Below are 14,578 nucleotides of genomic sequence, written 5' to 3'. Positions count from 1 at the left end.
ATACCCCCCTACAGTCAATTCAAAATCGATTCAATAGATTTCTTTCTCACCCATCTACACACAATATCCCATAATGACAAAGTGAAAATATTTTTTTAGAAATTTTAGCAAATTTATTGAAAATTTAATACAGAAATATCTCATTACATGAGTCAATACATGTTAGAATCACATTTGGCAGCTATTACAACTGTGAGTCTTTCTGGGTAAGTCTCTAAGAGCTTTGCACATCTGGATTATAAAATATTTGCACATTATTCTTAAACAAATTATTCAAGCTCTAGCTGGTTGTTGATCATTGCGAGACAGCCATTTTCAAGTCTTGCCTTAGATTTTTAAGCCGATTTTAGGATTTAAGTCCTAACTGTAACTAGGCCACTCAGGAACATTCAATGTCGTCTTGGTATGCAACTCCAGTGTATATTTGGCCTTGTGTTTTAGGTTATTGTCCTGCTGAAAGGTGAATTTGCAGATTGAACCAGGTTTCCCTCTAGGATTTTGCCTGTGCTTAGCTCTATTCCATTTATTTTTATCCGAAAAAACTCCATAGTCCTTGCCGATGCCAAGCATACCCATAACATGATGCAGCCACCACCATGCTTGAAAATATGAAGAGTGGAATTCAGTAATGTGTTGTGTTGGATTTACCCCAAACATAATGCTTTGTATTTAGGATACAACGTTCATTTCTTTGCAACATTTTTAGCAGTTTTACTTTAGTGCCTTATTGCAAACAGGATGCATGTTTTGGAATATTTTTATTCTGTACATGCTTACTTCTTTTCACTCTGTCATTTAGGGTAGTATTGTGGAGTAAAAACAGTGTTGTTGATCCATCCTCAGTTTTTTCCTATCACAGCCATTAAACTCTAACTGTTTTCAAGTCACCACAGTCCTCATGGCGAAATCCGTAAACAATTTCCTTCCTCTCAGGCAAATGAGTTAAGAAGGACCCTTATATCTTTGTAGTGACTGGGTGTATTGATACACCATCCAAAGTGTAATGAATAACTTCACCGTGCCCAAAGGGATATTCAATGTTTGCTTTTTATTTTTGACCCAACTACCAATAGTTGCCCTTCTTTGAGAGGCATTAGAAAACCTCCCTGGCCTTTGTGGTTGAATCTGTGTTTACAATTCACTTCTTGACTGAGGGACCTTACCATCAAATCAAATGTATTTATATAGCCCTTCTTACATCAGCTGATATCTCAAAGTGCTGTACAGAAACCCAGCCTAAAACCCCAAACAGCAAACAATGCAGGTGTAGAAGCACGGTGGCTAGGAAAAACTCCCTAGAAAGGCCAAAACCTAGGAAGAAACCTAGAGAGGAACCAGGCTATGAGGGGTGGCCAGTCCTCTTCTGGCTGTGCCGGGTGGAGATTATAACAGAACATGGCCAAGATGTTCAAATGTTCATAAATGACCAGCATGGTCAAATAATAATAATCACAGCAAGGAGTCATCATGCCAGGTAGTCCTGAGGCATGGTCCTAGGGCTCAGGTCCTCCGAGAGAGAAAGAAAGAGAGAATTAGAGAGAGCATACTTAAATTCACACAGGACACCAGATAAGACAGGAGAAGTATTCCAGATATAACAAACTGACCCTAGCCCCCCGACACAAACTACTGCAGCATAAATACTGGAGGCTGAGACAGGAGGGGTCAGGAGACACTGTGGCCCCATCCGATGATACCCCCGGACAGGGCCAAACAGGAAGGATATAACACCACCCACTTTGCCAAAGCACAGCCCCCACACCACTAGAGGGATATCTTCAACCACCAACTTACCATCCTGAGACAAGGCCGAGTATAGCCCACAAAGATCTCCGCCACATATCATTGTCTGTGTGGGTTAGAGAGATGAACACTATTATTGCACACAAAGTGAGTCCATGCAACTTATTATGTGTCTTGTTAAGCACATTTTTACTTATTTAGTGTGCCATAACAAAGGGGTTGAATACTTACTGACTCATGACATTTCAGCTTTTAATTTTGTATAAAAAATAAAATAAAATGGAAAACATGATTCCACTTTGACATTATGGGGTATTGGGTGTATGCCAGTGAAATCAAAATGCAGACTGTAACACAACAAAATATGGAAAAAGTCAAGCGGTGCGAATACTTTCTGAAGGCACCGTAAATGCCATTTTCCCATCTGCTGAGACAGATTATCCCTCCTTTGTTCCCGTCCTTCTTCCCCGTAAAAGGGGAGACACGTGTGGCTCAGCTCCTTCTGTGAGTGTATGTAAATGGTGAGAGGCTGACCATGCAACTTTGTGTGTGTGTGTGGTCAGCTGTGATACATGTATCTCAATGGTTTTTCCCTGAATAAATAAGGAAGCTGTTGTTTCAGCTTCATTACTGATGAGTAACTGCAGACAGTGAGGCATATTGATGGAGTGGAGTCATGTAAATCAATGGTTTTCAGGTGGTGGCTACCAATCAATTTTGTGGTCAATGAGTCCAAATACAGCCATTACTTGGGTTTAGCACATTGACATGTTCTTAAAAGCATCCACCACAATCAAAAAATGAATGTCACACGCACGCATGCTCGCACAAGCACACACACACACAGAAAAACAACAATATACCATAAGTCATGGCAAATGGTATATTTATGGGCATGCATAAACAACGCAGGAAAGACATCCACATCTTATAAAGACTATCCAGCCATCTTCTTAATTTAGCAAATTAGACTGGATAAATTCAAACACTGCATGAAAAGATGACTTTCTTGTCATCCTTGTACAAAACAAAACATGCTGACTTGCACTAATGCAATATCACATACATACATATATACAGGTTCAACCCAATTAAATATTTTTTTGCGAAAGCAAAAAGGCTACAGCTTAAATAGTTTGGTTCCCAAGTCCATAATATCACAACAAAAATAAACAACCAAAAGAGATAGCAGAAGACCAATAAATGAAATACATGAAGGCATACAGTAGGTAAAAAAAGCCTTTGATATCGGGTATAATTCATTTTTTGTACATGCCAGTGAACATTCAGGACTTTACCCAGCAAAGGTTTACTCAGTGACTTTTACCCTCCAAAAGACATTACATTTGACTCACAAAGGTACACACATAAGAAATCTTGCATGGAGGCATACAAACACACACACAGACATATGCACACACACAATCACCCATATACACACACATATGTCACAGTATCAATGGTAACCCCAAGCCTGATGTACTGTAGATGACTTCACACAGACGTTGTTCAGTTACTCAGTAAGGCATGAAATCAGCACCATAAACTAACTGTGTCTATCTGCTTGGTTAATGCTTAGATTGCAGCAGAGAAGGCAAACAATGTGGAATATACAACATACAGAGATCTATGATGAAACCGCTTGCCTTAAACTAATCAAAACTATCTTTTGAAACTTATTTGGATAGGATAAATATTTAACCCTGTAGCAAAATCCCTGATCTTCTAGACAACAATCATGTTTTTGTTTAACACATACAGCACAATTCAATGACAGCAAAAATCTATTCACATTTGGAGTCCAGTCCACCTGTTTCTCAAAAATGTATAGTTTAAACAAATGATAGTGTCCAGCAGAAAAATACAAACATCATTGAAAGGAAATCAAGATAAAGCCTATACGTAGGTCTAATGCAGCCTTTGACAGTAGGCCTTGATCAGGGAAAACTCTGTTCCAGATCACATCAGGAAGAACTCCTGGCCCTGTGTTCAGTAGAAGGAGCTCCAGCTGAGGGTCCCTATAGAGATGAGGGTTTGACAGGCGCTGGACGACAGCCACACCGTCTCCACCAGGCTGAAGTGCAGAAGGCCCAGGGCGAAGCCGCACGCCATGTCGGTCAGATGGTGTCTACCCAACAGCACCCGGGACATGCCCACCAGGAAGGCCCAGAGCACCAGCAGTATGCGAAGAGGGACGGCCAGGACCAGGTGGGAAAGCAGGAACTTGGACACCATTGCGGCGCGGCTGGCGTGGGCCGCTGGGAAGGAGTACACATCCATGACACAGTAGTCCAGGAATCCCGGACTCATCTCCCAGGGTCCTTTGCGTTTGATCAGCTTCTGGACTCCGGCCACTGTCATGACATCAAGCAGGAGGGCTGAGGAGAGAAGATGTTGCATGAAACAGCCAAACTAAATCAATTAACCACAGGTCAGTAAACCACAACACACAATATCTCCAGTCAAAAACCCATGGTGACCAATTAGCTTGTAGTTCGTGTAATTTGCTCTATATCTGTTATAGGGCTAAGCATCAGTGATGAAGCAACGAGGCAGGCCAGGCGGTACCCCAGCAATGACACAGTGGCTTGTAGCCCTTTCCTGCAGTCAAATGACCTTGTGGTCTCATGGATGGAATGTTATTCATATTTTTCACAATTAATAAACATTATTTTTTGGAATCTGCAGAAAATCTGGTGTTTCTATGTCAAACAGTTTTGATATATTTCAGTCTTCTGTGATGTACACTACCGGTCAAAAGTACTCATTCAAGAGTTTTTCTTTATTTTTACATTGTAGAATAATAGTGAAGACATCAAAACTATGAAATAACACATATGGAATAATGTAATAACCAAAAAACTGTTAAATGAATATATATTTTATATTTGAGATTCTCCAAATAGCCACCCTTTGCCTTGAAGACGGCTTTGCACACTCTTGGCATTCTCTCAACCAGCTTCATGGGGTAGTCAATTGGAATGCATTTCAATTAACAGGTGTGGCTTCTTAAAAGTTATTTGTGGAATTAATTTCCTTCTTAATGTGTTTGAGCCAATCGCTTGTGTTGTGACAAGTTAGGGGGGTATACAGAAGATAGGCATATTTGGTAAAAGACCAAGTCTATATTAAGGTAAGAACAGCTCACATAAGCAAAGAGAAACGACAGTCCATCATTACTTTAAGACATGAAGGTCAGTCAATACGGAACATTTCAAGAACTTTGAAAGTTTGTTCAAGTGCGGTCGCAAAAACCATCAAGCGTTTTGATGAAACTGGCTCTCATGAGGACAGCCACAGGAAAGGAAGCCCCAGAGTTACCTCTGCTGCAGAGGATTAAGTTCATTAGAGTTACCAGCCTCAGAAATAGCAGCCCAAATAAATGCTTCAAAGTTCAAGTAACAGACACATCTCAACATCAACTGTTCAGAAGAGACTGCGTGAATCAGGCCTTCATGGTAGAATTACTGCAAAGAAACCACTACTAAAGGACACCAATAATAAGAAGAGACTTGCTTGTGCCAAGAAACACGCACAATGGACATTAGACTGGTGGAAATGTGTTCTTTGGTCTGGATTCCAAATTGGAGATTTTTGGTTCCAACCGCTGTGTCTTTGTGAGAAGCGGTGTGGGTGAACGGATGATCTCCGCATTTGTATTTCCCACCGTAAAGCGCAAATGAGGAGGTGTTATAGTGTGGGGGTGCTTTGCTGGTGACAGTGTCTGATTTATTTAGAATTCAAGGCACACTTAACCAGCATGGCTACAACAGCATTCTGCAGTAATACGCCATCCCATCTGGTTTGTGCTTAGTGCGACTATCATTTGTTTTTCAACAGGACAATGACCAAACACACCTCCAGGCTGTGTAAGGGCTATTTGACCAAGAAGGAGAGAGATGGAGTGCTGCATCAGATGACCGGGCCCCCACAATCCCCCGACCTCAACCAAATTGAGATGGTTTGGGATGAGTCAGACTGTAGAGTGAAGGAAAAGTAGCCAACAAGTGCTCAGCATATGTGGGAACTCCTTCAAGACTGTTGGAAAAGCACTCCAAGTGAAGCTGGTTGAGAGAATACCAAGAGTGTGCAAAGCTGTCATCAAGGTAAAGTGTGGATATTTGAAGAATCTCAAATATAAAATATATTTGGATCTGTTTTTAAAAAACGATTGGTTACTACATGACTCCATATGTGCTATTTAATAGTTTTGATGTCTTCACTATTATTCTAGAATGTAGAAAATATTCAAAATAAAGAAAAATCCTTGAATGAGTAGGTGTTCTAAAACTTTTGACCGGTAGTGTATATAAACTCAAAATGGAATGCATTCCAACTCTATATCTGACATGTACAGGTGTCTTCTTTTTTGAAAGGCCATAACCATGTGTGTGAAGTGTATGTTTGTTTCAAAGTAGATTTGTTTCAGACTACCAAGAAACACTCTGTGTGACCCTGATTTAGCCCACTTTAGTAAAAGGTTAAGAAGAGCCAAGAGTTTGTGGAACAGGTGCGCATCGCTACATCCCCTCTCTCTTCCCTGTGTGTGATCAGAATGTATAAGCCTCTGTGCTACAGCATCCCAATCGGCCACATTATCAGGCTAGCAGCCCAGTTACTCTCTAAATAGGTCTGGAAGCTAGCACAGAACTGAGAGCACCTAGCTTATAGTTCAGCTTTGGCTTACTGTATGTGCACTTGGCTATCTGTGTAGTGATTTGATCTGAGGCGACTGTCGCTGAGAGTTTTTGCAAGTGAAATACTGAGATAGAAACGTTTTCCACCTGAAACCTTTGTAATAAGAATGGAAAAGACTTGAATAATATAGATGTACAGTATAATAGACTTACTTATGATTGGGTGTGATAGATCATTATTCATTATTTGGATATGACTAACCTACAGTACTTGATCCCGTCCTAAAGTGTCTCTTTTCAATCTCTTTTTAGCAGCATCCAACCCTCTATGTGCGGTCCAAAATATCCCCACCTTTAATTTTGATTACCCGGCTTCCACCCCACCCTGTGGAACCTGTCAGGACTCAGGATTCAGACATTGATGACACTGTCTCCTTCCTGTACACCCACACACACACATAACACCCTAGTTCTATTGTAAAGTAGACTTCTAGCAAATTAGAATTCACAGTTTTCACAGACCATTAAGATTTGGGAGTTGGTGGAATGAATGAGGGAGGGAGAGATGGTGGAAATGAAGGAAGGAAAGATAGGAAGGAGTTAAGGATGGAAGGATGAAAAAGGATGGAAGGATGAAAAAGGAAAGTTGAGGAAATTGAAAGAAGGTAGAGAGAGGGGAATGGACAGCATGGAAGTGAGTATGAGGTACCTTGGGGGTCATTCTGGGACAGTGGGGACACAGTGCTGAGCTGCCAATGAAAGTCAATGGTGCCAGCTACAGGACCCAGCTCTGCCCCCTGATATAGCCCACCTCAGCACTACTGAAGGTGAGGGAGGAGGAGAGCCAAGCCACGGATTTCACCAGCCTAGAGTCAATGTTATCTATGATGCACTTCCAAGCTAAAAATATGTACACTACTTTTCCAAAGTTTGTGGTCACTTAGAAATGTCCTTGTTTTTGAGAGAAAAGCAAGTGTTTTGTCCATTAAAATAACATAAAATTGATCAGAAATACAGTGTAGACATTGTTAATGTTGTAAATGACTATTGTAGCTTAATGGAATATCGACATAGGCGTACAGAGAACCATTATCAGCAACCATCACTCCTGTGTTCCAATGGCACGTTGTGTTAGCTAATCCAAGTTTAGCATTTTGAAAAGGCTAATTGATCATTAGAAAACCCTTTTGCAATTATGTTAAGCAATAAAACTGGCCTTCTTTAGAATAGTTGAGAATCTGAAGCATCAGCATTTGTGAGTTCGATTACAGGCTCAAAATGGCAAGAAACAAAGAACTATCATCTCAAACTCGTGAGTCTATTCTTGTTCTGAGAAATGAAGGCTATTCCATGCGAGAAATTGCCAAGAAACTGAAAATCTCATACAACGCTGTGTACTACTAACTTCACAGAACAGTGCAAACTGGCTCAAACCAGAATAGAAAGAGGAGTGGGAGGCCCCGGTGCACACCTGAGCAAGAGGACAAGTACATTAGAGTGTCTAGTTTGAGAAACAGACGCCTTTAAAGTCCTCAACTGGCAGCTTCATTAAATAGTACCCACAAAACACCAGTCTCAACGTCAAAAGTGAAGAGGCGACTCCGGGATGCTGGCCTTCTAGGCAGAGTTGCAAAGAAAAAGCCATATCTCAGACTGGGCAATAAGATGGGAAAAACAACACAGACGCTGGACAGAGAAAGATTGGAAAAAAGTGTTATGGACAGACAAATCTAAGTTTGAGGTGTTCGGATCACAAAGAAGAATATTCGTGAGACGCAGAAAAAATTAAGATGCTGGAGGAGTGCTTGACGCCATCTGTCAAGCATGGTGGGGGTAATGTGATGGTCTGGGGTGCTTTGGTGGTGGTAAAGTGGGTGATTTGTACAGGGTAAAAGGGGTCTTGAAGAAGGAAGGCTATCACTCCCTTTTGCAACGCCATGTCGTGGATGGTGCTTAATTGGAGCCAATTTCCTCTTACAACAGGACTATGACCCAAAGCACAGTTCCAAACTATGCAATAACTATTTAGGGAAGAAACAGTCAGCTGGTATTCTGTCTATAATGGAGTGGCCAGCACAGTAACCGGATCTCAACCTGAAGTCAAAATGAAGCGAGATAGAGATGCTATTGTGAATGATACTGCATTCACAGCTGCCTTAATCAGGATGGTTGTTCAAACATGGTGGTTCCCTATCCTATCCAGGATCACTATTAATGACCTGAACAATGACCTGAACATTGCTACAAACACAATAGCCCAAACTTTACCAAATTAAACAGATTATAGACTGAACACAATATAGATTTATTCCACAGACTTGCAGTGTTTTTCTGAGTAATCACTCTACTGGTATAACACCACAACCCTCCCACACACATCAGCCCAAAGCAACCAGGCATCCAGCACAGGAGTTACAATAGAATCCCTCAAGATTTCAGGTGTCGAAAGGGACATGGTGAATTCACTGGTATGAACCAGCCCATATTGGAAGCCCACAGAGAGTGAGGAACACCCGTTTAATGTCCCATCCGGAAAGACAGCACCATACACAGGGCAATGTCCCCAATCACTGCACTGGGGCATTGGGATATTTTTTTAGACCAGAGAAGAGTGCCTCCTACTGGAACTCCAACACCCCTTCCAGCAGCATCTGGTCTCCCATCCAGGGATCGACCAGGACCAACCCTGCTTAGCTTCAGTGGCACATACCTGAATGGGAACAATGTGTGTATAGTACTTTTGAACTCACACACACACACACACACACACACACACACACACACACACACACACACACACACACACACACACACACACACACACACACACACACACACACACACACACACACACACACACACACACACACACACACACACACACACACACACACACACACACACACACACACCAATTTGTTCAGAGAAATGCATAAATTGACACAATCAGTCTGGGGTATAGCCTGCTGGTTTCCTTCAGAGACGTGTGTCAAAATAACCACCTAAAATGAGTTCACCATCTACAGTTGAAGTCAGAAGTTTACATACACCTTAGCCAAATACATTTAAACTCAATTTTTCACAATTCCTGACATTTAATCCTAGTAAAAATCCTGGTCAGTTAGGATCACCACTTTATTTTAAAGAATGTGAAATGTCAGAATAATAGTAGAGAGAATGATTTATTTCAGCTTTAATTTCTTCATCACATTCCCAGTGGGTCAGAAGTTTACATACACTCAATTAGTATTTGGTAGTATTGCCTTTAAATTGTTTAACTTGGGTCAAACTTCCACAAGCTTCCCACAAAAAGTTGGGTGAATTTTGGCCCATTCCTCCTGACAGAGCTGGTGGAACTGAGTCAGGTTTGTAGGCCTCCTTGCTCGCACACGCTTTTTCAGTTCTGCCCACACATTTTCTATAGGATTGAGGTCAGGGCTTTGTGATGGCCACTCCAATACCTTGCCGTTGTTGTCCTTAATCCATTTTGCCACAACTTTGGAAGTATGCTTGGGGTCATTGTCCATTTGGAAGACCCATTTGCGACCAAGCTTTAACTTCCTGACTGATGTCTTGAGATGTTGCTTCCATATATCCACCATATTTTCCTCCCTCATGATGCCATCTATTTTGTGAAGTGCACCAGTCCCTCCTGCAGCAAAGCACCCCCACAACATGATGCTGCCACCCCAGTGCTTCACGGTTGGGATGGTGTTCTTCGGCTTGCAAGCATCCCCCTTTTTCCTCCAAACATAATGATGGTCATTATGGCCAAACAGTTTTTTGTTTTTGTTTTTTTGTTTCATCAGACCAGAGGAAAAAGTACAATCTTTGTCCCCATGTGCAGTTGCAAGCCGTAGTCTGGCTTTTTATGGCGGTTTTGGAGCACTGGCTTCTTCCTTGCTGAGCGGCCTTTCAGGTTATGTCGATATAGGACTCGTTTTACTGTGGATATAGATACTTTTGTACCTGTTTCCTCCAGCATCTTCACAAGGTCCTTTGCTGTTCTGGGATTGATTTTCCCTTTCGCACCAAAGTACGTTCATCTCTAGGAGACAGAACACGTCTCCTTCCTGAGTGGTATGAAGACTGCGTGGTTCCATGGTGGTTATACTTGCGTACTATTGTTTGTACAGATGAACGTGGTACCTTCAGGCGTTTGGAAATTGCTCCCAAGGATGAACCAGACTTGTGGAGGTCTACAATTGTTTTCTAAGGTCTTGGCTGATTTCTTTAGATTGTTCCATGACATCATGCAAAGAGGCACTGAGTTTGAAGGTAGGCCTTGAAATACATCCACAGGTACACCTCCAATTGACTCAAATTATGTCAATTAGCCTATCAGAAGCTTCTAAAGCCATGACATCGTCTTCTGGAATTTTCCAAGCTGCTTAAAGCTTCTTAGGGACAGCCCCCTTCTTTTAATTTCGCCAAAATGATATACCCAAATCTAACTGCCTGTAGCTCAGGCCCTGAAGCAAGGATATGCATATTCCTGGTACCATTTGAAAGGAAACACTTTGAAGTTTGTGGAAATGTGAATTGAATGTAGGAGAATATATCACAATAGATCTGGTAGCAGAAAATACAAAGAAAAAAACAGTATTTTTCTTCCACCATCTTTGAAATGCAAGATGAAGGGCACAGTTCTAGATATATCACTCTCATTGTAATTCTGATAGTGTCCACAAGATGGCAGCAGTGTTTGTGCAAAGTTTCAGATGGATAACTTGAAGTATGAGTGAACTACAAGACTTTTAGTGTGAATTCGCCAGGTACATTTGGGAAATCGTGAAGGAGACATTCGCATTCATATTACATTTTCTGCAAGAATATTGTCAGATCTGTATACTTGGACTTTCATTTAGCTTTCCATGTATTAGTAGCCATATTATAAGTTCAACATTTGCAAAACAACCAGTTTTCATAACTTCATACCTCTGAATATCCTTATAATTTTTGTCCGAAATTTAAAGGCAGGTAGCTACATTTTATGACATATACATGGCTATCTAGCTAGCTTTGTTTGACCCAGATTGGTGCATATTTGACAAATATACAGTCGTTCAAGTGATGGACGCCAGCGTCATCGGCGTGCCATGAAGGAGTTGCTCTCTGACCAAATATGGTGTCCTATAGGATATACTACACCCCTAATGACATAGTGAAGTCTTGTTACCTTCTAGGATCTCTGAGGAATACATACGAATGTGATTTGAGTTGTTGAAACAATGTTTAGGGTGAGATTTTCACAGACTCCTTTCTTTGCAAATTGAACGAGTGGAAATACAAAATCGATCGTGCATGCTATATGGACCTTTTTAAGATATGAAAAAGGATTTTATCTAACAAAACGACACTTCCTGTTATTTCTGGGACCCTTTGGATGATAAATCAGAGCAAGATTTCAGAATGTAAGTACACATTTCACCTTAAGAGGTGAATTTATCAAACCTATCACGGTGAAAAATATGTTTTGTTGTTAGGAACTCTCCTCAAACAATAGCATTTTTTCGCAGTAACAGCTACTGTAAATTGGACTGTGCAGTTAAATTGACAAGAATTTAAGCTTTCTGACGATATAAGACACTTATATGTTCCAACATTTGTTGTTTCTCTAAAATCTGCGATCTTGACAAAACACGCTGCATGATTTACAACTGTCCCTTTGACGGAACAACGATCCATCATTTTCTGGCATTTTCCAAGCTGTTGAAAGGCACAGTCAACTTCGTGTATGTAAACTTCTGACCAACTGGAATTGTGATACGGGGAATTATAAGTGAGATAATCTGTCTGTAAACAATTGTTGGAAAATGACTTGTGATATGCACAAAGTAGATGTCCTAACCGACTTGCCAAAGCTATAGTTTGTTAACAAGAAATTTGTGTAGTGATTGAAAAACAAGTTTTAATGACTCCAACCTAAGTGTACTCTATGTAAACTTCCCACTTCAACTGTAGGTTGATTTCATTACCGCTAGTTAGAGAAATCTGTTACATTCGCATTACTATAGCTAATGTAGGGAAAACACCTATTAAGGAAGTAAGTATAATCAAGTATATTTACTTAAATGAGGTAATTTGGAAAATTATTCCACTGTAGATTTTGTACCAGCTGCCATAGTGGGGATAAGAAGTGCTATGCTTGACACTGATGATAATGACTTCACTGAGTCTTTCGATGTAGGCCCCTGGCTTGGTAAAATGTCTACTTATAGTTCTTCAGTCCAAAGTAAACTTGTGATATGTGGAGCCTAGCACCTGTTCCCCAGGCCTGCTTCTGTGCTGGGTGAAGGAGAGAGGGACCATGAAGGGATAGGATTTCCTAATTACCTGCTTCTGATCCTCTACCATGGGATGCTTTAACTTCTGGTGGACAATGACATATTTTAGTGAGAAGCATTAACAGTTAACAATTATGGCATACATATTAGCCTATTGACATGGGTTATATAGGCCTAATACAGGCCCTGGGATAAGGAAGTAGAGATGTGATCATATCAGTAGACTGCCTAGCCTATACCTATTAATTAAAAAATGCATGCATTGATAGACACACTATAGCATAATAACAAAACCATTAAAGAAGAGCTGAATCATATGTGTACAATTAAATAGCTGAATTATTACACAATGTGTTTTGAGTAGAGTGAGGCGTGCATTTACCAAGTAATAGATTGACCAAGACCTCTTGTCCCGCCAGCGTATTACTCCTTGTCAGACACACAATAGTGCCAATGATCCACGTGATGCCGTGTCCCGTGAACGCAAGTAGGGTGACCATGGAACGAACCGTGCCCCAAGACGACGACGTGTAGGCGCAGACCCCCAGGCGCTTGGACAGACAAATGTCAATGGCGAGGAGGGAGCTCATCGCTATCCCCTTGAAGGAAGGGTTCAGCTGGATACAGTCCTCCTCGGGCAGTTTCGTGGGCTCTTTCCGTTCCTTGCTGGCACTGTCAGTAGGTTCCTGCGGGTCGCACGGCAGGCTTGCTTGGTGTTTGGGTTGACCAGGTCGCCTTGAGTTTCCCCGGCTCTCCGAGTTGCCGCTCCAAAGGGGCTGGTTCAGGGACATGAACTCGGGTCTGCTCATGACGTTGTTCCGATCCCGCGTCCTGGACCTAGAACTCGGAATTGCGGGCATTTTGGGTTGGTCCCACTTCGCCACCTTGGTGAAAAAAGTTACTGTATTACGTTTCAGAAGGTCAATTTCTCGTTTTAACCACGAAGGCTAAATATCCAAAGCTAAGCTCTGTCGCCCTCTCCTTCCCCCACTGCGTCCCTACCAGATATATTTAGGCCTGTTGAAATGCGCGCTGCCCATGCTGCTGTGTTAAGCCTACAACCGGATCCATGCAGGCACAAAGAGGCTTGACTGGCATCTGCCTGGGCCAATCAAACGAGATACAATCTACAGTGAAACATCATCAGCATTTAACATGTCATAAACTAAAATATACGACCATCAGCAACTAACATGGAATGGCATAATGTTTTGTTTTGATCCTGAACGGCAGAAACTAAATACACTGGTTTTACTTTGTCTGTTATGCTCAACGACAAAGACACATTTTTGTTATCGTCTTACCAGGCCAATGTATAAGAATGGGCTATCGTTCACGAATGGAATTTGGAGAACGCGTCAAGGAATTCTTAGTTAGACAGATACACTGTAGCCCCGATACTATTAAAGTCAATCAAGGAACAAGCATCCATAGTCAGCTCGGCGAGTCATTCAGTATTTACAAAAGAGGAGAGCTCTTTCGATAGTCAGTCGTTTTCCGTGGACATGACGTAGCCGACGCACAGTCCCACTTCCTCCGCGCTCATCTACCGACGCGCTCTTCCAGATGGGAGTTCTCCAAGGTGCTTAAATGGACAGCGACAGAGACGCTCTCGGCACGAACCAAAATAGAAGAAAAGAAAAACAACAAACATTCAATTATGAAAACTTACTTTATCCTATAGATAATAAAAGGGGTTTTCTCAGGAGCATTCAAAGTAGGCCTACATTTAAATGATTTATTTTGTTATTGAATATTCACCAATTTATATTTTATAATTGGTCATGCATCCAAATTGATGTGAGTTATAGACTATAGCCTATTACATTGCTCAAAAATATTCAATTAAATTAGGGCTATTCACTTCACTTTGACTGATGGAAGTAGGCCTATTATAGCCTGAATTATGTG

At 41.4% G+C, this 14,578-nt stretch overlaps 1 protein-coding gene across 1 annotated transcript; it reads right to left on the bottom strand.

The window, feature by feature from the left end:
• Positions 1 to 2,641: 2,641 nt before the first annotated feature.
• LOC120021745 (inactive phospholipid phosphatase 7-like) lies at positions 2,642 to 13,541 on the bottom strand. Its single transcript, XM_038965591.1, has 2 exons — positions 13,050 to 13,541; positions 2,642 to 4,121 (listed from the first exon to the last, which is right to left on the bottom strand). Exons 1-2 carry the CDS (start codon positions 13,525 to 13,527, stop codon positions 3,733 to 3,735), a joined length of 867 nt encoding a protein of 288 aa, XP_038821519.1. The 5' UTR covers positions 13,528 to 13,541; the 3' UTR covers positions 2,642 to 3,732.
• Between the last annotated feature and the right edge of the window lie 1,037 nt (positions 13,542 to 14,578).

This window comes from Salvelinus namaycush, chromosome 26 (genome assembly GCF_016432855.1).
Source record: "Salvelinus namaycush isolate Seneca chromosome 26, SaNama_1.0, whole genome shotgun sequence".
Classification (NCBI taxonomy): Eukaryota; Metazoa; Chordata; class Actinopteri; order Salmoniformes; family Salmonidae; genus Salvelinus; species Salvelinus namaycush.
Note: the sequence above shows the minus strand (reverse complement) of the source record. Positions and strands in the feature narration are given on the sequence as shown.